This window comes from Myotis lucifugus, unplaced genomic scaffold (assembly GCF_000147115.1).
Source record: "Myotis lucifugus unplaced genomic scaffold, Myoluc2.0 scaffold_151, whole genome shotgun sequence".
Taxonomy (NCBI): domain Eukaryota; kingdom Metazoa; phylum Chordata; class Mammalia; order Chiroptera; family Vespertilionidae; genus Myotis; species Myotis lucifugus.
This window is the reverse complement of record NW_005871199.1, coordinates 691844-713148: the sequence shown is the minus strand read 5'-3', so window position 1 is coordinate 713148 and position 21305 is coordinate 691844. Positions and strand designations below refer to the sequence as shown.

The following is a 21305-nucleotide window of genomic DNA, read 5'->3' as shown; positions in this document are numbered from 1 at the left end:
AGTCGTTAATAAATGCTACGAAAAAAGTTACCATTTACGGCCTCTGTGCTAAGTCCCTTCCGTGGATGATCTCATTTAATCTTCCCCACCACCTTATGAGGAGGTACAATTTTCCCCCCTTTATCCATGAGGAAACAGGCCCAGAGGGGCTCAAACCCTGCCCAACATCACACAGCTGGCAAGTAGCAACATTAGGACAAGAACCCAAACCGGTGTGAGGATTAAGTGAATAAACACTCAGTCCCTTCTCCCCGGCCCCTGGCCAGCCCACTGTCTTCCCGTTCCCATTCCTATCCCTCATCCCATACCCCTGCGTCTCCCTGCCTCACCCCACAGTCCCTCCCAGCCTCCCCTGGTGCCAGCACGGGGAGGGGCACACACCCGAGCTCCACGAGGGGCGGCTTGTCACGGCCCCTGCGGTAGCAGATGACGGGTTGAGTTCCACTCAGGAGCCCAGCACTGAGTTCCAAGGGGTGGCCCCCCACAGAGGCCTGGATGCAGGTATAGCCCTGGGGCACCTCCTCGCCCAGCGCCCTCGCGATGACTGCCACATCGGTGATGGGCTCAGCCGGCCGGGGAGGGCGCAGGGGCCCACTGGGCTCAGGAACCCACGTCTCCTCGGGAATGGGTGCTCCGCTTCCCGCAAGCCCAGCTATCACGAAGTAATCCACCAGCCGGGGGGGCCGCTCCTCCGCCATGGCCCCCCCCTCACTCTGCATCTGCAATGGTCAAGGAAGGCTGGTGTTGCCATGGCAACCAGGGTGCCCCCTCCCCCTTGCTTCTCTCCTCTTCCTAGTCCCTCCAAGGAAAGGCAGGATCAGTGGTCAGCCAATCCTGAACTCTCCCGCCTATGACATCACCAGGCCTTCAGAGCCCCACCACAGCTTCTTAAAGAGACCAGGACCCTCTCTTATGGTCCTGCCCTCTCCCTAAAGGACCCAAACACTCCACCACACACCTGTATCCCTTTTAAAGACCCCTACCCTCCTCACCCCCCACCCATACAGAGTTATAATAGGTCCGTCTTTTCTGCAGTGGCCTGCAATGACATCATTAACTTTGGCCATGACATCATGCCAACCTTACAGGTTTTTTAAGGGTTTTTGAACTTCTTAACTCTAGTTATGGCATCTTAAGAATTACACGAGCCAGTTAATGTTCTTAAAGAACCCACCTCTAGATTTTGGGAGCACCCAAGTGTCCAGAAAACCCACAAAACCCAAGCTTTAGTGTCCTTTCACCAGACTCAAGTGCCCTTTTTCCTCATCTAATTCCATGAAACCAGCGGTTCTCAACCTGTGGGTCGCGACCCCTTTGGCGGTCGAACAACCCTTTCACAGGGGTCGCCTAAGACCATCCTGCAGATCAGATATTTATATAACGATTCATAACAGTAGCAACATTACAGTTATGAAGTAGCAACGAAAATAATGTTATGGTTGGGTCACAACATGAGGAACTGTATTTAAAGGGCCAGAAGGTTGAGAACCACTGCAACTGATAAAAAAAAACCCAACAAAAACCAACAACCAAAACAACAGTGCCCGCCCACCTCCAGGGTCCTCGGGTTACCCCGTGAGGACAAAGGCGGCTGTGGGAATCAGTCCCGGCCACCCCCATGCCCTCCTCCAGGGAGCCCCACGATAGGCCCACAACAGGTCTTCAGTCACTGAGTTCTCACCTGCCTCCATGGCCAACCCCGAGAGTGGGAGCCTAAGGGCCCTGGGGAGCCCCAGGTGCAGAAGCTAGCAAAGAGCCTGATGGGTGGCTTGCAGCGGAGGACAGGAGGAATGGGGGTGCTTCAGAGGGGAAGGGAAGTGACTTCCTGGAACAGTGGAGGGGAAGCTGTAGCTCAGCCCAGCTCAGCGGAAGTCAGCCTATGGGTGTGAGTTGGGGGGGCGGGTACCATTGAAGGCGCCAACGCAGCATCATGCCCAGTGTAACCTCAGACGAAAGGACCCCCAGCTCAGCATGGCCCCAGGATATACAGTCCTACTTAACCTCAGAGAACGTCAAGGAGCAAGGGGATCTCAGGAAGCCAGGTTGGCCTTCTCCTCAGTATGGCTTCTGGACACACACACACACACACACACCTCCAGCTAAATTTAGCCTCCGTGTCTGGAAGGTGAAGCCAGGAGTCAGCGTCAGCCTCCTAATTTAGCTCTGGGGCACAACCGCATCCCTCACCCTCTGCAGGCGAAAGGGCGCCCTGTGCCCCAGGCAGCAGGCAGGAGCCCTTGGTGGGCCGAGCGGGTGGCCCCGACCCGCAGGACCTGCTCACTAGAGCCTCCGTCACCCAGCCAGGGAGACACCCTGCACGAGGCAGCCCTTGCTGCCTGGGGAAGGCGAGGGGCGCGGGCACCACTCGGGGTCCCCACGCCCACAAACCAGGCGATGGGGAGGTCGGGCCGGGGCGGCGGGCGGGCGCGTGGAGCAGGAGACTGACTGCGGAGGAAGGGCCGGAGCACCGGGGACGGGGCAGGTGCGCCAGTCGCGAGGGACATGACAGCAGCAGCGCCGCGTGACCTGAGCCAGAGGGAGGGGTGCCCTGGCTGAGGACCCGCAGGAGCAAGGGGTGCAGGGCACCGGGCGCCGCTAGCGAACTCCCCTCCACTTTCACTTCCCCAGGAGAGAGGAACCGGAACCAGATGTGCCACGCCAGAGAACAGCTGGGGGACCTCCTCCCGCCCGCACCCCCTCCCTTCCTTCCCCGCCCGCCACCCCGCCCGGTCCGGCCCCTACCTGCCTGCCCTGCGACTCCCTGGCCGGCCGGCCCGCTGCGGGCGGCAGGGAGAGTGGGCTGGCGGCCGGCGGGCGGGCGGTGGACGGTGCGCTACCCGGCCCCGGACATGGCGCACCCGACTTGGGCGCCACTCCCGCCCGGGAGGCCAGGGAAGGAAGGAGAGGCAGCCGAGGGCGCCGGGGCGCTGGGCGCGGTGGAGGGAGATCCCGGCGGTGCCTACGTTCCCCGTGCGCTGCGCCACGCAGGGGACTGTGCTGCCCTGCAGCTCACTGGGGCGTGCGCTCCTCCGGGCTCCCGCTGGCTGGAGGCGGGGTGCTCCTCCGAGTGTCCCGCTTTCTCCGCTCCCCCTCACCCCCACGGGGACTGTGGGCGCAGCTGCTCCCCCCACGCCCTCCCGGGCCTGTGGCCGTGACCCTGGCGGCGCCTGCCCAGCGCCCGCCCAGCGCCCATCCAGCGCCCAGCCGCCTGCAGTGCGACCCCTGGCGGCTGGGAGGGCCCCTTGCACCCAAGCAGCTTCTCACCACTCACACGATGCTGCAGGACACGAACGGGGCGGCCGCTGAAGTCCAAGGCGATCCTAGTCACATAGGCAATGCAGGCCTTGGGGAGGGCCCTGAAGGCCTAGGCAGCAACACCCAGGTGGCTCCCCCTACTTCCAGGTTTAGGGCACATTGTAGTCCCTTCCCGCCTAAGCCAGAGCTCTCAGTTCTCTTTTCTGAAAGTGACAAAAGCTTTGGAAAGAGGAAGAGGAAAGACCAGGAATGTAGGGTGTGAAGAGTAGCAGAGGTGTGGGGAACTGAGGAGGGACATGACCCTTCTGACTTTGCTGGGAGTGGAAGAGAAGAGGGGAGAGACTATGATGGCTAGAGGGCTAGCAGCAACCCAAGCCAGAGAGGAAATCTCTTAGAACATAGCACTCAAGCATCTGGAGAATAAGTATGGCGAGGGTGAGTTCATGCCTAGTGAGGGGGCAGAAATGAGACCTCAGAGCTTCCCTGAACCCATGCTTCAGAGGCCGGCCAGGTACTGCTTGTCTAATTTCTTCTAGGCTTAAAGGGCCATAAAGAAGGGGGAGCCAACCCAAGACCTACAGGGTGTCAGGATTTAAATCCTCTCTCCTAGGTAACATTAGCGCTGAGGCCAGCTACTCCGGAAGAAAGCTTGGATCCTTCAATCAGACACATCAGACCTCTGGTTCAGCTTGCAGTTGCTTCCTCACTTCTACTCACTGCCAGGCCACAGGGTTGAGGAAGAGGAGTAACTCACCTGGCCAGCCAGGACTTGTCCCCTGATGCTGCAACAGGGCTCTGAACAGATGGGAGGCACCTGTGCTGCCATGGAAGCCGAAATCCAGCCTCAACTCCCATGTCCAATGCTAGGTACAAATTCTGATGCTGGCCCAGCTGGCGTGGCTCAGTGGCTGAGCAGTGACCTATGAACCAGGAGGTCATGGTTCTATTCCTGGTCAGGGTACATGCCCTGGTTGCGGGCTCGAACCTCAATAGAGGCAGCTGATCAATGATTCTCTCTCATCATTGATGTTTCTCTCTCTCCCTCTCTGAAATCAATAAAAATATATTTAATTAAAAAAAAATGCCCTAACCGGTTTGGCTCAGTGGATAGAGTGTCGGCCTGTGGACTGAAGGGTCCCAGGTTCAATTCCGGTCAAGGGCATGTACCTTGGTTGCGGGCACATCCCAGTAGGAGTTGTGTAGGAGGCAGCTGATCGATGTTTCTCTCTCATCGATGTTTCTAACTCTCTATCCCTCTCCCTTCCTCTCTGTAAAAAATCAATAAAATATATTTTAAAAAAACAACAAAAAAACCCCAACAAATTCTGACACTGGGGGGTGGGTCTCGAGGGTGGAGGCCTTCCACAAACCACAATGGTGCTCAGAAGATGTAAAAAGCATAACAGATGGCCCAGCCCTGGCCGATAAACAGTGGTTAGAAGGTCTTGGATTCAATTTCCAGTCAAGGGCTCATGGTTGCAAGTTCAATCCTCGGCCCCAGTCAGGGTGTATGCAGGAGGCAACCAATCAATGTGTTGCTCTCATATCCATGTTTCTCTCGCTCTCTCTCTCTCCTTTCCCTCCCTCCCTTCTACTCTCTCTGAAAATCAATGGAAAAAATATTCTCGGGGGAGGATTAACAACAACAAAAAAGCACAACAGGTGAAAGGGTCAGTACCCCAGGGACTCCCTAGTTTCCCAGCCACATCCCAAACAGTAGACAAACACATCAAGGGTTTGATATGATTTTTTTATTAACATATAATATATTTAATAAAAAATAATATCCACTCTGGCTCTCTCCTCCATTGCAAGGGGAAGAGTGGTGAGGAGGGGCTGGCACTGCCCACCCCTGGGCATCCAGAACTAGCCTTGCCTCTGGGGCTCCCTCTACCCCCTGCTTTCCAACAGGCTCTGACCTCCAGACAGACGGTTCAAAGTTACAAGTGCTTTAGACCCTCCCTTGAGCTTCCCCAGGCCTACCCCTGTGTAGAAATCAGGGGCCGCCTGGATAAACCCCTTGCTTTTCCTCATTCTCGGGATCCCTCATTCATGTTAGAAAGAGGATCTGGGGGCAGAGAGTCGAGTCTCTACTGGCCAGGGGGAAGGGAGGAAGGGACAGTGATGGGGAACAGGGCCAGTCAGAGGGAGGATGGTGCGTCCCCTCACTGTAGCCTGTCACTGCGGAATGAATCCTCCACAGCAGGATCAGGCAGCAGGGCACAGGGGTCGCTCAGCATGTTGAGGCCTTCCAGGCCCAGTGGCTCCATGCGCAGTTCCTCCTCCAGCCCCAGCCCTAACTCCAACCCAGCTGCTGACACCTCGAAGCCAGGCACCCCAGAGAGGGCCGCTGCAATCTCCTTCGAGAAACCTGGGGAGGAGTCTCCTGTGTGGGCAGAAGAAATGGGTGAGGACCCCCTAATCTCCTACTGTGCCATCCCCCATGACCACCCACACCTCTCACCTGTGAGGATGATGTTAGGCCCTGAGCCATGGCGGGAACAATGGGTCAAGTTCTGGTGGTTGAGGGCATGGGGGTCCTGGAAGCCACTCACTGATCCCTCACCCCCTAAAAATCCAGAACCTTCAGAAAAGCCAGTGGGATCCAGCGCCAGGCTGGATGTTGAACTCTCCATGCTGAACTGCTCCAGCTATGGACACAAAGACAAACCCTGAGGGAGTGGGTCTCAGAACAGGGGTGCCTGCCTGCCAACATCCCGTTTCCCCAACAATCCCCCACCCCCACCCCCACACAAAAGCAGCGACAGGAGATGGCAGCAAGCAGAGCGACAGAGGTGAGCACGGGCCCCAAGTAGCTGTGGGCACCGTACCTGCTGGGACAGAGCTTGTGCGTGCCAGGAAGAGAAGGGGTCAAAGCAGTAGTCATCAAAGAGCAAGCTGTGCAGAGATAGCTAAGGGGAAAGGGACAGGAAAGGGGTCAGATGCAGGACAGGAGCCCCAAGTCGGCAGTGTCATATTCCCTGGAGGGAGGGAAGGTCTCCCCCACCTGGATCTCCCAACTCATACAGCACCAATGATATCACTCTGACCCACTCCCATTCCCTCCCTGGCTTCGGAGCTAAGAACCTGGTACTCACATTCCCCAGGTTGAAGTCACTCACTGGCCGGTGGTAAGACTGCTGCCCGTGCCCACTGGAGCTGGGAGGGTACAGTGTCCCATAGTGTAGCTGCCTGCCTGGGGGCTGCCCACCTGAGGGCTGCACCAAGCAGGCCTGAGAGGGCAGCCCTGGTTGCTGTAGAGGCTTTGGGGTGGATGGCTGGGCGGGCAGAACCAGACTTGAGTGGCTGTATGGGTATGAAGGCAGCCGCTGGTCAGTGGGCAGTTTACTGGTATCCAGGGGGACGCCCTAAAGAGAAGCAAGGAAAAAGGGGGAAGCGTACCTTTCAGCATGTCCCCAAGAGGAACTCTTAGGGCTTCCCACCCTTAGAAACTGCAACCATCCTCAACACAAACCCGACAATGTCCCCATAGATATCCCCGGGATTAGGTGCAATTACGCAAAACGGCTGATCAGAATAAAAGCAATTGAGTGAGGCTAATATAAGAATAATTTTTAAACAGGTCCAGAAGTAAACTACTCCTACACCTTGGTGCTTTAATGATTATTAGTAATCAAACACTTGTGACACTCCTAACAAGTGCTTGACAGCACAACAGTAAACTTGAGAACCGCCATTCTAAAGTCTTGAAAAGGCCAGAGGGAATGAGAGAGGAAGGAAGGAAGAAGGTAGGTTCACTCCGGGCTTTAAGAGAACACAGCCCTGGCTGGCCTGGGTCTCAGGCTTTCCTACAGAAGGGACCACAGCAGATGGAACACAGCACACACATTCCAGGGAAGGGGAATGGAGGAGGAGGAGAAAGTAGGGCAGAGGAGAGGGAAAGAGGAGCGCTGGGGTGAAAAGAGAAGGGGTACAGAGAAAGTAAAAACAGAGAAGATGGGGAGGGCTGAGAATCTGAGCACCGAGGAAGGCCCTGAACTAAGAGTTTTCAGTTCTGGTCCCAACTCCTCCTAACGCGCTGTGTAAATTTGGGAAAGTCGTTTTCCCCCTGGCCCCCGTCTCCACAGCTATACAATGAAAGGTCTAGGCTCCATGGTCTGAGCATCTCTGAGTTTATGGAATCTAGAAAAGGAAGAAGGGAGATGGCGGAAGGGATGAAACAGGATGGAGACATGAGAAAAAAAGACAGACAAGAAAAGCAGGACAGGAACAGAAAAGGGAAAAAGGGAACGGACAGGCGACCATCTGTCAAGCCTGCCGCGGGTCAGGCATGGTGCTGAGCACTTCACGTGCATGATTTCCTTTGACTCTTACAGTCTCATCCTTGTTCTATAGATGAGAATGCTGACACTCGTAGAAATTAAACAACTGTCCAAGGAGACTACTAGTTAGAGTAGGATTTGAATCAGAAAGCTTAACCCCAAGGTTTGCACTCGTAAGCCAAGAGGAGACAAGATAGATAAAAGATGGGGCAGGGAGCCCAGCCAGCGTGGCTCAGTGGTTGAGTATAGACCTGTGAACCAGGAGGTCGAGGTTCGATTCCTGGTAGGGGCACAGGCACAGGTTGCAGGCTCAATCCCCAGTGGGAGGTGTGCGGGAGGCAGCTGATCAATGATGCCCTCTCATCGTTGATGTTTCTATCTCTCTCCCTCTCCCTTCCTCTCTGAAATCAATAAAAATATATATTTTTTAAAAAGATGGGGCAGGTAGAGGATAGAGGAATTGAAGGGGATGGATGAGACAAGGAGTACGGGAAGTAAGGAAAAGAGGTTTTTCAGGAAAGGGGGGTGCGAGAGAAAGAACTTAGCAGAAAAAAAGAAGGGGGAGGGAGACAGACATGTAGGAAAGGCAGCCACGCATACCTGAGTGATGGAAGACAAGGTGGGTGACATTGTTGGCGAAAACTGTTTGGGCATCTGCTGTTGGGACCTTCTGGCGTCGGCTGGGCCCGCGGGCAAACTCAGGGGGCTGAGGGGTACACGGCGGTGGCGGGGGGAGGCCCCAGGGGTAGACGCTGGGTAAGGGGGGGTACCCAGCACAGGAGGTGAAGCAGAGGAGGAGGAACAGGAGGAGGAGAGGGCTGGGGCACTGAGTGAGGGGTGACCCAGGGAGGCGGTGGGCAGTGCATGGCGGGCCAAGGAGGAGGCAGGCAGTGAGGGGTGACTGTGGGAGCCCTGGAGCTGGGGCTGAGGGCTGCTCAGGGAAGCCTGGAGGTTGGGATTGCTTAGGGAAGACTGCAAGGATGGATGGCTGAGAGGTGAATGAAGTCCTGCAGGCACAGACAAAAAACCAGAGATGCCAACATTACTGATGGGAACTGGGCCCCCTTCTGCCCAGAACGGGTCGCAGTGATCAGACTATGGAGGTGGCAACACAGTGTCCTCTCTACACTGTCCCTGGCAGTGATGTTGGCCCTGCCCACTTGGGGGCAGCTCTCCATCTTCTTTCTAGGAAAAGCCACACCTACCAGTTCTCACTGGCAAAAAAGTACAGTGAGAGAAACCTGGTACAGACAGGTGACGGGTGATGGGTTGATGTGGGCAGTCACTGGTGCTCCAGCCTCCCATCCCTTAGCCCCGCCAGCCAGGCAGCACCCGGTGGACTCAGGACAGCCACTCACCTGGCGTATCATAGCCTGGGCCTAGGCCCAGGCCCCCACTGATGCCCAGGTGGGTCATGGTGTGGGTCAAATTGGAGGTACTGTTGCCCCCGCTCAGGCTAGAGTAGGATGTCTCCTCTGGGTCCAGGGGGGTGGGCAGCGGTGGGGGAAAGTGCAGGTTGGTGAGGTCAGGTAGGGATCCTCCCGTGTTCATGGCAGGGGGGAGGACAGGCACATTGGCAGGCTGGTCAGGAGATGGAACGATGCTGGGAAGGAGAGGAAAAAGAGACGTCATTGTGGGGGGCAGTAGAAAGGGAAGAGCAGAGATCAGCCTCCCACATTTCCCTTTACTTCCCTTCCCCGTCCTCTCAGCAAACATCACGGAGACACTTACTTAATTCCAGGGACTTCACAGGACCGAGGTCGGGAGGAGGAAGAGGACAGCTGAGGAGAGAAGGAAGAATGTGAAAAGTGACGACTGCTCAGGGGAGGCCCCTGAAAGACCTGCCACGGGAAGAGGGGTAGTAGGCACACGTACCTTCTTAGCATCCCAGGGCTTCAGCAAATGCCTGTCATCTAGTAAGTTCTCCTCAATAGCAGGGACTTGAAAGAGAAAGATCGGTGAGGAGAGGGCTACAGAAGGAGTCCATCAGGTAGAACAGGAGCACGGGCAGGCAGGAGGGAGTGTCCCTCCCTGGCCCTGCGCAAAGCCCCCAGCACCAGCCCAGAAATTCTTAGGCATTCAGTACCCACAAGTGGCGAGAAACATATACCTTTGGAGTCCATTTCGCCATCCAGATAACCTGCAAAGGATGCAGTGGAGTTGGCTGCAGGGCCCACATCAAACCAAAGCACCACGCCTACTCCCTAACCCAGGGACATGCCACTTACCTCCACGGCGACTGGGCAGGACACTGGGAGGTACAGGGCCTGGATAAGTGTCCTGAGGGTTGGGGTTCATTACGCTTGTGTGAAGGGCCGAGTCAGAGCTTGTCCTGTGGGGCAAACATAGATCAGCTGGCACCAGTGACAGTCGGCCTGGCCCCCATGCCCTCCTCCTCAGCCGGGATAAACACTAGCTGGGCTGGACAGGGTATGGCCCCGAAACTACGGTAAGAGGAGATGTAGACTAAAGAAGGCAAGGACCATCACCTGTTAAGTGCAGATGGTAGTCGAAACAACTGCCCCTTCTCTGCAGGGAAATTACCCCAGGGCATTGTCCTGGGACGAAAAACAAAGTTGGGAAGAAGGTCAGTAGTGGACAAGGCAGGCATGGGGGTTGGGAAAGGTGGGGCAGCCGAGGTGGAAGTAAGGAGGGCTAGGCACCCAGGACCATGGCTCTTTTCTTTCTGGTTCTTCTAGTATCTGTGACCCATGAGCCCTCTCCCCAGTCAATCTTGAACAGCGATTTTCAACCGGTGTGCCATGGCACACAGCTGTGCCGTAAGAATTCTAAAAACATCCAGTACCTGACTATTTAGTCAGGGACATTGACCCCTTTTCTCCTTAGATTGTTAAATTTAAAAAATGACAACTGTCAACACAACAATAGCTGTCTGATGTGAATACCCTGCCGGGAACCACAACTATATAGGTCATATAAAAGAGATGCATCTTATTGGTCAGAGCTCATAATAAGGTTGCGTCTGATTGGTTAATTCTTGGTATCAAAAATCCTTATATACAAGTACAGGCACCTGATTTTTAAATTTCTTTTCTTTTTTATTGATTGATTGATGATTTTTAGAGTGAGAGGAAGTGGGGGAGAGGGACAGAGAGATCAATTTGTTGTGCCATTTATTTATGCATTCACTGGTTGACCCTTGCATGTGTCCCAACCCGGGATGGAACCCGCAACCTTGGCGTATCGGGACAGCGCTCTAACCAACTGAGCTACCTGGCCTGGGCAACACCTGATTTATTAAAAAGTCACTTAGGAGCAAAAAGGGTAGGTAAAAAATTACTATTTGTAACAACCAATCAAAATTATACCAATTTTTTTGTCAGAGTAGCAAAAAATTAATATATTTTTTGATGTGCCACAGAATTTTAGTAATTATTTTACGTGTGCCATGAAATGAAAAAAGTTGAAAATCACTGATGTAGGAGATCTGGGAAATCTCAACTTCTATCTGCCAGGACAAGCTGATCTGGAGCCCAGCCACTCTTCTATGTACAAGCATTAGCCATGAGATGGACAGGGGAAGGGTTCCGGTATCTGAGTGCCAGAACACTACATCTGGCACCCACTCTTGACAAGAGGCAGCTGTTCTCCCTTCCCCCTGACAAACACACCCCAGCCGGCCTCAGTTACCATTGGTCCTGCCCTGCTTGGACTGGGAGGCTTGGCCACCCGTGTCAATACGGCCAAGGCTGGACTCTGACCCACCTACTCCACCTGCCACCACCCCTCCCAGCCCTGCCCTTAAGAGAGGAGGTACTGTTGAAAGCCTGGCCCAGCAAGCCCAACCCCAACACAAGCTCCCTCCAGAGATATGTCAGAGTGGGCAGGAGATCCGCCTGCCCTGGACACTGACCTCCGCCAGCTGGACTCCGGGGGAGGAGACAAGTAGGCAGGACTGTAGGGAGAGCTGTCAATGTGAACAGCACCAGTTAAGGTAAAAAGTGAGGAGAGGTTGGATGGGCTAGCCCAGTGGTCGGCAAACTCATTAGTCAACAGAGCCAAATATCAACAGTACAACGAATGAAATTTCTTTTGAGAGCCAAATTTTTTAAACTTAAACTATATAGGTAGGGACATTGTTATTAACTTAATTAGGGTACTCCTAAGGCTTAGGAAGAGCCACACTCAAGGGGCCAAAGAGCCGCATGTGGCTCCCAAGCCGCAGTTTGCCAACCACTGGGCTAGACACCAGATGAGGGAAGAATAATGGAGACAGCAGATGTGAGTTTCAAGAAACAAATACCTTTCTCCTTCTCAACAAGGGGCAACAATCAGGTCAGAGAATGGAAGAGAAGAGGGTGAGGCCCAGCAGAGTTGGAAAAATATAGGAGAATATCTAGGTGGGTCTTGGGGAGACAGATCTATGGAGGTCTCTGAGATTGAAAGCTAAGGACAGAAATGTGTGGAGAGAACCAAACTCCCTCTATTAATTTTTTAAAAATATGTCTTTATTGATTTCAGAGAGAGGAAGAAAGGGAGAGAGAGAGGGAGGGAGGGAGAGAGAGAGAGAAAGAGAGAGGGAGAGAGAGAGAAAGACATCAGTGATGAGAATCATCCATCGGCTGCCTCCTGCATGCCCCCTACTGGGGAGATTGAAACCTAGGCATGTGCCCTGACTGGGAATCCAACCATGACCTCCTGGTTCATGGGTCCACACTCAACCACCGAGCCACACTGACCGGGTAAACCAAACCCCCTTGGGCAGGAGACAACAAAGAGCTAGCTGAATAAGGCAGTCAGAGCCAGCAGAGATGGCGGCACAACCTCTGGAGCAGCCACTCCTTTGCACAGGAGCCAGCGCGCTCACCTGGGCCAAATGGTCACTTTTCTGGGAGGCTGGGTAAAGGAGAGCCCCTGGAGAAAATAGGACTGGACAGCACTTCAAGTCCCTTCCCACCATGAGTTCCTAAGGGACTCCAACCCCCCACCCTCCAAACCCCCCAACCCTCTGTGAAGGATATGTGGCGGGGGTAGCGGCGGAGTGGGGACACCATTCTTCGGGGATCTCGCTGCACCCGTTCCACCAGCCCATGGTGCCGAGTGTTCCGGGATGAATCCAAAGGTGAGTGGAGGGGGCTCTGCCAAAACACAGAGGTGAGTCGATGGGGGAGCTGCTGAGGAGCCTGCACTGGCCTGAGGCTGGTGTCCACTCACCTGGAACTCAGCCAAGCCACAGCCAATCTGGTTCACATTGGGCAGAGAACCTCCGTAATGGGAGTTCCTTGTGTATGCCAGTCGCAGTTTTTGGGCCTGTAACTGAAACATGAAAGGCAAATGGGAATGTCAGGCAGGGGCCTGAGTACTGTTCCTATTCTTTGGCCACCCTTACCATCCCTGTCTCCAGGACAGGCGACTATTGGTGCTGCTTTTAAGAGATTTGCCAGAAGAAGAAGAAGAAGAAAAATGGTGCGGGGGGGGGGGGGGGGGGAGCTCCCCTGAGACCAGGTGTAAACAACCTTCCCTAGCTCTTCTGCAGGCTGCCCGCATCAATGACATCACCAATGCCTGGCATCAAACACCCTGCCAAGCACAGAGCCTGACACTCTGCTCAGTTGTCATCAGTCTCAACAGAGTCCCTGGGGGGTTGCCAGGAGCCCCCAGCTAGTCACATGGGGAAGAGGTGCCTATTAGGCACCTCTGCTTTCCCTTCCAGATGTGTCCCAGAGTGATTGGCAAACGAGGAAAGGCCACAGGTGGATGCCACAGAGACCAGCCTTTTCCTGTGGCTTCTGGGCTCTGCCATTTGCCCAGCCTCAAGCAGGCTACACAGAGCTGCACCTCCTAAACGAGAACATCTGAGGAATAATGGCTCACGTAGCTGTAAATACAGGGCCAAAACCAAGGCACACGCTTCTACCTAGTTGTAAGGCCCCGGAATGGGCAGGAAAGCCTGCAGAATGGGAATGGGAGAGGGAACAGTAGTCCACTCTAGTCTGGGCCAGAGCCATCTCCCTAGCCGCACCCTCACTTTGGGGAGATAAGTCTGGCACTGGAGCGAGACACCACATCCCTCAGCCTGGCATGGTTTTAGTCCGGCTACAGATCTCGTGTCCCTCTGTGAGTGGTGAGCACCTACTTCTGAGACTCAACCACGGTCAACAGCCGAATAAAAAGACCCAGGGCAGCTGATGAGGAGCAAATTCTACGAGCTTCTGGGACACACTGTTGTGCATAGGCTACCCTCAGAACTTTCTGTCCCAGGAGGTCAGCCCAGTGAGTTTAGTGGGCACTATGCTGAACTTTGGACCACCTCAGGGCTGCCTATATATATATGACAACCCCAGCCTCCAAGCAGTATAGGCCTCATGGCCACATCTGCCTCAGATGAGCCCTCCCAGCTAGCCAAATAACAGGCTTACGCTCCTGGGTTCCCAGGCTCTGGCCGCGTATGCCCACTGGAATCTTACGTACAGCAGAGAAGTGACCCCGCAGGGGCAAGGTGGGTAGAAGGGGGCCTTTTGACAGACCAAGACACTACAAAGATAGATGGCCCGGCTTTGAGTTTCTCACAAGCCTTTCTTTGTTGGCACACACAAGCCCTAAGATCCTACCATGCTCTGCGGGAGTCACAGTCCAGAAGGCAGGGCCTCAAGCTGTCAGCTAGAGATCATCAGCCTCTCGCCCACCTTCTTCCCTCTGCCCCACCATGACCAAAAGCTACTAAAGGGGAGCAGTCAACAGGCAGACCATGAACCTCATGGCAGTTAGCAGGGGTTAGGCACACACACACAAGATTTGCCTCCCCACCTAACTATCTGTTTCTGTCTCCCACAAACTAGGGCACATGGTCTCTAGAGACTCAAAGGGGAAACAAACATGAAAAAGACTAAGAGAGTCGAGGGAGAGACACACAAAAATAAAACCAGAGTCAGGCCTAGACAGATGCAATCACAGTCAAATCAGGAGAAAGAGCTTTGAAATGTGGTATTTATGTTCCACCATCTCCCCTTAGATTCCTTCTAGCTCCCTGCCATGAGGGAATCCTACAATATTCTCCTAGCCTGCTGTTTTGAGAACAATGCCTCCCTAAATTAGGACTGCATACCAGCTGGGCGAACTCCCACCCCTCACTCCCTCAGACATCCAGTGCTGGTAGCAAGAAATCAAGGCCAGAGACTCGGTTTCAGAGGCAACTCTGCCAGGATGCCTTTTTTCTGGCTCTTCCTAGGAATTACTATTCCCTCCACATAGAGGACCCTCCAAGCCAACCCATAACTGACCCACAAAGCTGCCATCTCCCCAGAGAGCTCAGCAGACCATCGGATTCCACACAACCTATAGCCACAGGCTCCCGATTTCAGGATTCAAAGCCCTGCCTCTCCTCCGAGGCGGCCACCACGGCAGAACACCACGCACCAGCCTGTGAGCAATGGACCTCACCTTCATTCACGTCAGGAAACCACAAGAAGCGTTTGAAAAAGGAAGCAAAGGGACGGGACGCAGGAGGGGACTTCCTGCTCCACTATACCCAGCGCCGCTGTTCAAACCACTCCAGGGGCCCTTTCCCAGGGGAACTGAAGTGCCCGGTGGCCAAGAGGGCAGGAGGAAGGACCAGATTGGAGGAGATTGCCAACCGAGGAGACAGAGCAGGGCAAGCTGACCATCCCCCAACCCACACCCCAACCACCCGGGGATGCTCGGGCGGAATCCCGGAGGGGACTCCATCAGAGATGCACAATGACCACCCCCTCCGCCGGTTCCAGGGAACGGTCTCCTCCCTCCTCCCTCTCCTCACCCACTTGGCCCCCCGTCCTTCCCAAACTCCCAACCTCACTGGTGTTTCGCCCCCCCCTCCCCCCCCCCCCGCAAAATCCGTCTTCCTGCCCCCCGGCCCGCAGCCCGCGCATCCCAGACGGCGGCGTCCGCAGTCCCGTTCCGCCTCTTTCGCAGTGGCTCCCGCCCCCGCCCCGCTCTCAGCTACCCGCTCCGTAATTGCTCCGCTCGGCTCCCCGGCGCGGCCCCTCACCCGGGTGGAGCCGATGTCCATCATCACCTCCTCGAAGGCCGCCGTCTCTTCGGCCTGACGCTGCTTCTGCAGCGCGATCTTCTCACTAAACTTGCGTGGATTGGAAGCCGAGGCCGTGGCCGAGCCGGGCCCGTTCGCCCCCGACGTCGCCATCTTCCTCCTCCGACCCTCCCCGCCACCCTCCCAGCACCAGCCCCGGCCTCGGCCGCGGGCTCCCGATCGGGTCTTCCACCCGTAGCCGCCGCCGCCGCCGCCGCCGTCTCAGCGAGCACCGCGAACCCGGCCCCAGCCTAGCCCTGACCCGTGGCGCGCGAGGCCTTCCGGGAATTGTAGTTTGTTTACGTGACCCTCTCCCAGCCCCAGCCACGCAGTACGCAAAGGAAATGGACACCAATTCCCAGCAGCCCTGTTGACTCGGGGAACTGGGGACTTTGCTCCTCCCACTCGGCTCCTCCCTGCGCGCGGCAAGCTGGGAAAAGTAGTTTTACATTAGCCCGGAGCCTAGGAAAGCGAAGGGGAGAGGGAGTAAGGAGAGAGGAAAAGAAAAGGAGAGGAAAGGGAAGGGGTGGAGACAGGGAGGGAAGAAGGAAGAGTCAAAAGAGGGAAAATGTCATCTTCAGGGAAGGGTAGAAGGGCCTGAATGAAAACAGTGAGACCAGGGAGACTACTAAAACAACTGTAAACATCTGGGACGCAGGCCCTCAGGCTAGCCACATGCCCACCCCTTTCCCAATACAAAAGAATCAGATTCCATACAGATGTAGAGAAACATCTTTTATTTGGGGAACATGTCCCAAAACAGATCAGTAAGTAAAATAGATTCTAGAGAATATGGCCCTGTGCCCAGCCCTACCCCCCGCCCCCCAATAACCCTGGGGGTGAACATTCCCCATCCCCCCTTGGGCTCCTATGGTATAAAAAGTTTTGGCAGCTCAATGTTTATCATCTGCGGCATATGGGGCACCATATATCCATGTTCAGTATTCCTAGAGTGCAGCAATGGTAGGGCCCTCGGATCTACCAACCCTCCCTCCACCCCAACTCAACAAACATTTCTGCCCCACCCCAGAATCTGGGACTAAAATAAGGAGCAAGAGGACGACCCCTTCACTGAGGTGCTGAGCAGGGCTCAGTACATCACTGTGCTTTGAGAAAGAGGGAGGGCATTTTATTTGGCACTTTAAAAACAGAGTGAGCAGAACTGGAGAAGCCAGAGAAGGTACCAATACTGGCAGGAAGAGGCCACTTGGCACTAGTGTCTTGGGAGAAGGAAAGGAGAGAGGTGTGAGAGTAGGAGCTAAGAAAATTAGGAGGGATCCACTCCAAATGACAGAGGGCTGAAATGGGCGAGAAGCAAGAGAACTGCTGACTCTGAGCCTGTGTTCTCTCTACTTCCATCCCAAAGCCTCCCCAGTGTCAGTTTGTCCCTGTGTAGTGTCTGCCCAATTCTAACGTGCAATGTCTTCCCTAATACTAATGTCTCTTGATCATGTCATCATGTCCCTAGTGACTTGATCATGCCTTGTCCCTTGAGCCTAGGGACCAGACTTTTGTCTACCCACTTCTTTCCCATTGGTCAAATTGTCCCAAAAGCTCCACCCTCACCTCTCAGAGAACTCTCTGGACCTCAATACTTCCCTTCCCCATTCCTGAGGAGGGGAGGTGGGTCAAGGGCACCTGGTACCCAATCTCCCCTGCCCCTCTTGGAGCCTCCTAGACTTGGATGAAGAGTAGGCCAGTAAGTAGGGCAAAGCCTGATAGGAGCAGAATGACCTTGAGGATCCTCTGGTCAGCAGTGGCCAGCTCCTGGGGCAGGATTTCCAAGAAAGTGATATAGAAAAAGGTGCCAGTTGCCATGCCCTCCAGCACAGACTGGGCCAGCTGGTGCAGTGGGCCAGCTGACTCTGCCAGAGCTGCACCCAGCCCAATGCCCAGAGGTGTCATACATGAGAAGAGAATGCCACAGCCAGCCACCACCTTTGCTCGCAGGTGGCTCTGCAGCAGCCTCAGGGACAAGCTGACGGCCAAAATACCCTTATGGAGCAACAAAGCCAGGCACAGCTCCATGGTCCGAGCCTGGTCTCGCTGTAGTCCCACTGCCAGCCCCTCGAACACCGAATGCAGAGCCAGGGAGAAGACCAGTACACAGGCACGCAGGGCTGAGGGAGCTGCCAGAACTCCACTTGCCTGTGGGAGGCCTTGCCCATCATGCCAGTGCTGCGGCCCACCATTCACCGTTCCCAGCAGCGCCCTTGTCTCCTCTCGAGGTGGTGGCACTGACTGCTCCTTGTAAGCGAGCGTGATCTGCTCCATCACCAGGACCAGGAAGAAGCCCATGGCCAGGATAAACTCTTGTAGGGGAAACTGAAGCTGTGGGCAGAGGAGGCAACAAGGAGTTTAAGAGACAGACCAAGTATGGGGAACACAAGTCAGGTGCAGAGTCCAATGAAGTCCCAGGCACAGAGACAGGGGGGGGGTCCACACAGACACACGGCCACTCTTGGTCACACAGATACAGTCACTTGGTGACACAGACACAGAATGACACACAATCACACAGATCCTGGTGTCACAGTGTTACATGTAAACAAGATTTTCCAGCTTTGGCACTATTAACATTTGGGACTACATAATTCTTTGTTGTGGAGAGCTGTCCTGTGCACAGCCTTCTAGTCTCTAACCATTAGATGTCAGCAGCAGCACAACGCCCTCCCTCCCTAAGCCGTGACAACCAAAAGTGTCTCTGGACGTTATCAAAAGTTTTTGGGGGGAGGGACAAAAACACTCCCAATTCAGAGTCACTGAATGACATTAGTGTAGACAAAGTGTCACATGTAAGCACACAGAGTCCCACATTCTCCCACCTTCCCAAATGCTCACACAGACTCACACACTGTTGCAGGAACATTCAGGCTTAAGTCACAGGGCGAAACAGGTCACTCAGTCAGACACACAGATTCTGCCCAGTGTTACTTCCTCAGTCTAAGGGAAATAGAGGAAGAGCCCAGGGTACCGTCCTCGCACCCCCCCCACCCCCCCGAAACTGTCTCAGTTTTTCCCATGAGACTTTCCTACACTTTAGAATTATCTTCCCCATAGCCTACTTATTTGGGCCTTTTTGGTCAGCAACACCAAGCCCCTGGGATTGCCCCCAAGCCTGTACCGACCTCTTTCTCCAACCCCTCAGGGAAGTGGTGAGGGAGTGAAGATAATTCTTGGAATGCTGTTAACTTCCCAGAGGCTGAACTGAGAAACCCACAGAGTAGGTCATATACCTGGTAACAAGGCTCCTCACACTGCTTCCAAGGGTCACATAGGGACTGGGGGGAAACCCCCAAAAGAAGGTACGCCCTAGAACTAAGAACCACAATGCACAGGTTCACATCCAAGAGCCTTCCACACAGTTGCAGAGTAACAGGAACAGATCCATACAAGCCACCTCTCCTAGAGGCATGCAACTCACATACACAACCTCACACGCAGCCAGCCGGTGCTCACCGTCACGTGCAGGGCTGCCAGGGCCTCGTCTATGGCAGACAGGTAGTCAGGCAGCAGGTCCAGGAGACAGGTGGCCAGAAACACACCCCCGGCAAAGCAGCTTACCAAGCTCAGGACCTTCTGGCGGAAGGCTGGGCAGGAGTGAAGGCGGAGGGGAATGAGCAAGGGAACCCCCTCCAGGCCCAACCCAAGCATGGGTCGCTCTCCCCTGCCCCTCCTTAAGCCACCGACCTGACCCCAGAGCCTTCCTTACCCCAAGCATCCACAGCAGCAAGGACACGGAGCGCCTTACCTGAGGCTTCGGGGCTGGCTCCCGGTCGGCGTAGCACACAGATGGGCACCAGACTGCAGATGAGCGTGAGCACCAGCAGGAGCACCAGGGCCCCCAACTTCACCTCCAGGCCCACAGGCAGTGGGGGAGCCGAGGCTACTGCCTCTGGGCGCCACACCAGGAGCTCTGGTTCTCCCCAGGGCCCCATGGTGGCCGGCTGCTCCAGTGACTCTCAGACCTGGGAAGAGAGCGCGGGGGGAATGGTCATGTAAGTGCAGCAGGCAGAGCGCAGCTTTCTGACCTTCCCGCGTGACTCATCCCCTCCTTTAGGGGAACAGTCCTCCTTCCCCTTGGTCCCTTCCCAGTGACTGTTCAAGGGCCCAGCAAGGGGGAAACAGGGGCACGAGGACTGTGCAGCCATCTCCTTGCGCTTTCGCCTGCAGCTCCCAGAACACTGGGAAGCCGGGGCCCTGGAAGAAAAGCGGAGGCCAGGCCCCTTGGTGGAAGGAACGGAGGAGCCGAGCGGGGTTCGGGGCTGTGCAGAGATGTCGCACGGGTCGCTCCGTGGACCCCCAGAAAGAACAAGGAGAGCCCGGCTGCCGGACGGCTCTCCCGCTCCCGTTCCCCCGGCGCCATGCCCCCGAAGACGGAGAGAGGCCACTTCCAGCCACAAGCCTCGGGGTCTGGGGTCCCGGGACGGGCTGGCACAACCACCGAGGGCGGTGTCTGAAGTCCCGGCTGCGGGAGGCGGGGTCCCAGGCCGCCAGCGTTCCGGGAAGCCCAAGTGTGTGAGAACCCGAACTCCAGCTCCCGGGCGGCCCACCGGAATCCCAGGAAAGCCGCACTCACCTCGCGAGGGTCTCACTCCATGGCCCCCGCCGGGTTCCGGCCTCCGGTCGGGAATTCCCGCCTCCCCCCCAGCGCTCCGCTCACCCTCCACCCCCACAGCCGCCGCGTCCCAGCCCCCGCAGCCAATGACTGCTCCTGGGGGGCGGGACCAGCCGGGAGTGACGGGCCTAGGGCCAATCAGAGACGGGCAGCGGGAGCTGGGTGGAGGCGGAGACGGGGGGAAATGTGCTGGAGCTTGGGAAGGAGCTGGAGGGAAGATCGAGGGGCCGAGGGCCCGGGCTGCTGCGCTGGAGTTCTGGTGGGCGGAAGCTGGCTGCTCAGCAGAGGCTTTGATCTTTTGGACGTTTTTTGTTTTGTTTTGTTTTGTTTTTAATATATTTTATTGATTTTTTACAGAGAGGAAGGGAGAGAGATAGAGAGCCAGAAACATCGATGAGAGAGAAACATGATCAGCTGCCTCCTGCACATCTCCCACCCGGGACGTGCCCGCAACCCAGGCACATGCCCCTGACCGGAATCGAACCCGGGACCCCTCAGCCCGCAGGCCGACGCTCTATCCACTGAGCCAAACCGGCTTCGGCCTTTTGGACGTTTTAAAAGAGAATGCTAGAAACCTCGCGGACATGGCTGATGTCCCATACGCACCCCGCAGCCCCTGGTCCTCCGCCTTACTCCTCTGAGTATGCCTGCCTGGTCTTGGACCCCTTCGGTGCACCCTGGCGCCAAAGGGGAAGCCTTACCTTCTTAGTGTGGCAGGCAGTTAGACAGATGTGAGCAGAGCAGGGAGGATGGGCCAGGTACAGAGGGTCTCCAGGGCCCAACCCTGTTTGCTCAGTGGATAGAGCGTTGGTGGCAGACTGAAGGGTCCTGGGTTCAATTCCAGCCAAGGGCACGAACCTCAGTTGCAGGCTAGATCCCCCTCCCCCCCCCCCCCCCCCCCGTTCCCCTTGGGTTTGAAAAAGGGGGGGGGGAAAAACCCCGGGCCTCCCCCCCCCGTTTTTTTTTCCCCCCCCCCCCCCCCCTTTAAATTTTTTTTTAAAAAAAATTTAAAGAGAAAATTTTCGGGGGGGGGGGGGTTTTAAAAAAAAGGTTTTTCGGGGGGGGGGAGCCCCCGGGGGGCCCGAAAAGGAAAAAATAAAGGGGGGGGGGGGCCCCCCCCCCG

The 21305-nt window shown here is 55.7% G+C and overlaps 3 protein-coding genes and 1 long non-coding RNA gene across 13 annotated transcripts in view; 1 reads left to right on the top strand and 3 right to left on the bottom strand.

Moving 5' to 3' along the window:
- DENND4B (DENN domain containing 4B) overlaps nucleotides 1–2004 on the bottom strand; it is a 13948-nt gene extending 11944 nt beyond the window's left edge. Inside the window, exons 1-2 of the mRNA XM_023759306.1 lie at nucleotides 1682–2004; nucleotides 330–719 (exon numbers count right to left, since the gene is read on the bottom strand). Coding sequence (XP_023615074.1) covers nucleotides 330–719 — 390 coding nt within the window. The 5' untranslated portion in view covers nucleotides 1682–2004. The remainder of the gene's footprint in view (nucleotides 1–329; nucleotides 720–1681) is intronic.
- A 2987-nt stretch (nucleotides 2005–4991) lies between these two features.
- On the bottom strand, nucleotides 4992–15850 carry CRTC2 (CREB regulated transcription coactivator 2). Of its 10 annotated transcripts, none has more exons than XM_014461177.2 (15): nucleotides 15553–15791; nucleotides 12714–12815; nucleotides 12521–12637; nucleotides 11413–11474; nucleotides 10028–10096; nucleotides 9767–9870; nucleotides 9649–9678; nucleotides 9414–9478; nucleotides 9270–9319; nucleotides 8897–9141; nucleotides 8139–8545; nucleotides 6354–6623; nucleotides 6087–6167; nucleotides 5720–5906; nucleotides 4992–5641 (listed from the first exon to the last, which is right to left on the bottom strand). In XM_014461177.2, the coding sequence occupies exons 1-15, from the start codon at nucleotides 15676–15678 to the stop codon at nucleotides 5421–5423; spliced, it is 2136 nt and encodes a 711-aa protein (XP_014316663.1). In that variant the 5' UTR covers nucleotides 15679–15791; the 3' UTR covers nucleotides 4992–5420. The 10 variants fall into 10 exon arrangements, with proteins under 10 accessions (XP_014316663.1, XP_006095199.1, XP_006095201.1 ...); XM_006095137.3 differs by having other exon boundaries at nucleotides 15526–15790; XM_006095139.3 differs by lacking the exon at nucleotides 6087–6167 and having other exon boundaries at nucleotides 15526–15850.
- A 434-nt stretch (nucleotides 15851–16284) lies between these two features.
- Nucleotides 16285–20281, bottom strand: SLC39A1 (solute carrier family 39 member 1). The gene is made up of 4 exons (XM_006095136.3): nucleotides 20144–20281; nucleotides 19316–19532; nucleotides 19024–19154; nucleotides 16285–17895 (listed from the first exon to the last, which is right to left on the bottom strand). The coding sequence occupies exons 2-4, from the start codon at nucleotides 19500–19502 to the stop codon at nucleotides 17239–17241; spliced, it is 975 nt and encodes a 324-aa protein (XP_006095198.1). The 5' UTR covers nucleotides 19503–19532; nucleotides 20144–20281; the 3' UTR covers nucleotides 16285–17238.
- Nucleotides 19426–21305, top strand: part of LOC111827317 — a 3281-nt gene continuing 1401 nt past the window's right edge. The window contains exon 1 of the long non-coding RNA XR_002830829.1: nucleotides 19426–19562. This is a non-coding gene — a long non-coding RNA (uncharacterized LOC111827317). The remainder of the gene's footprint in view (nucleotides 19563–21305) is intronic.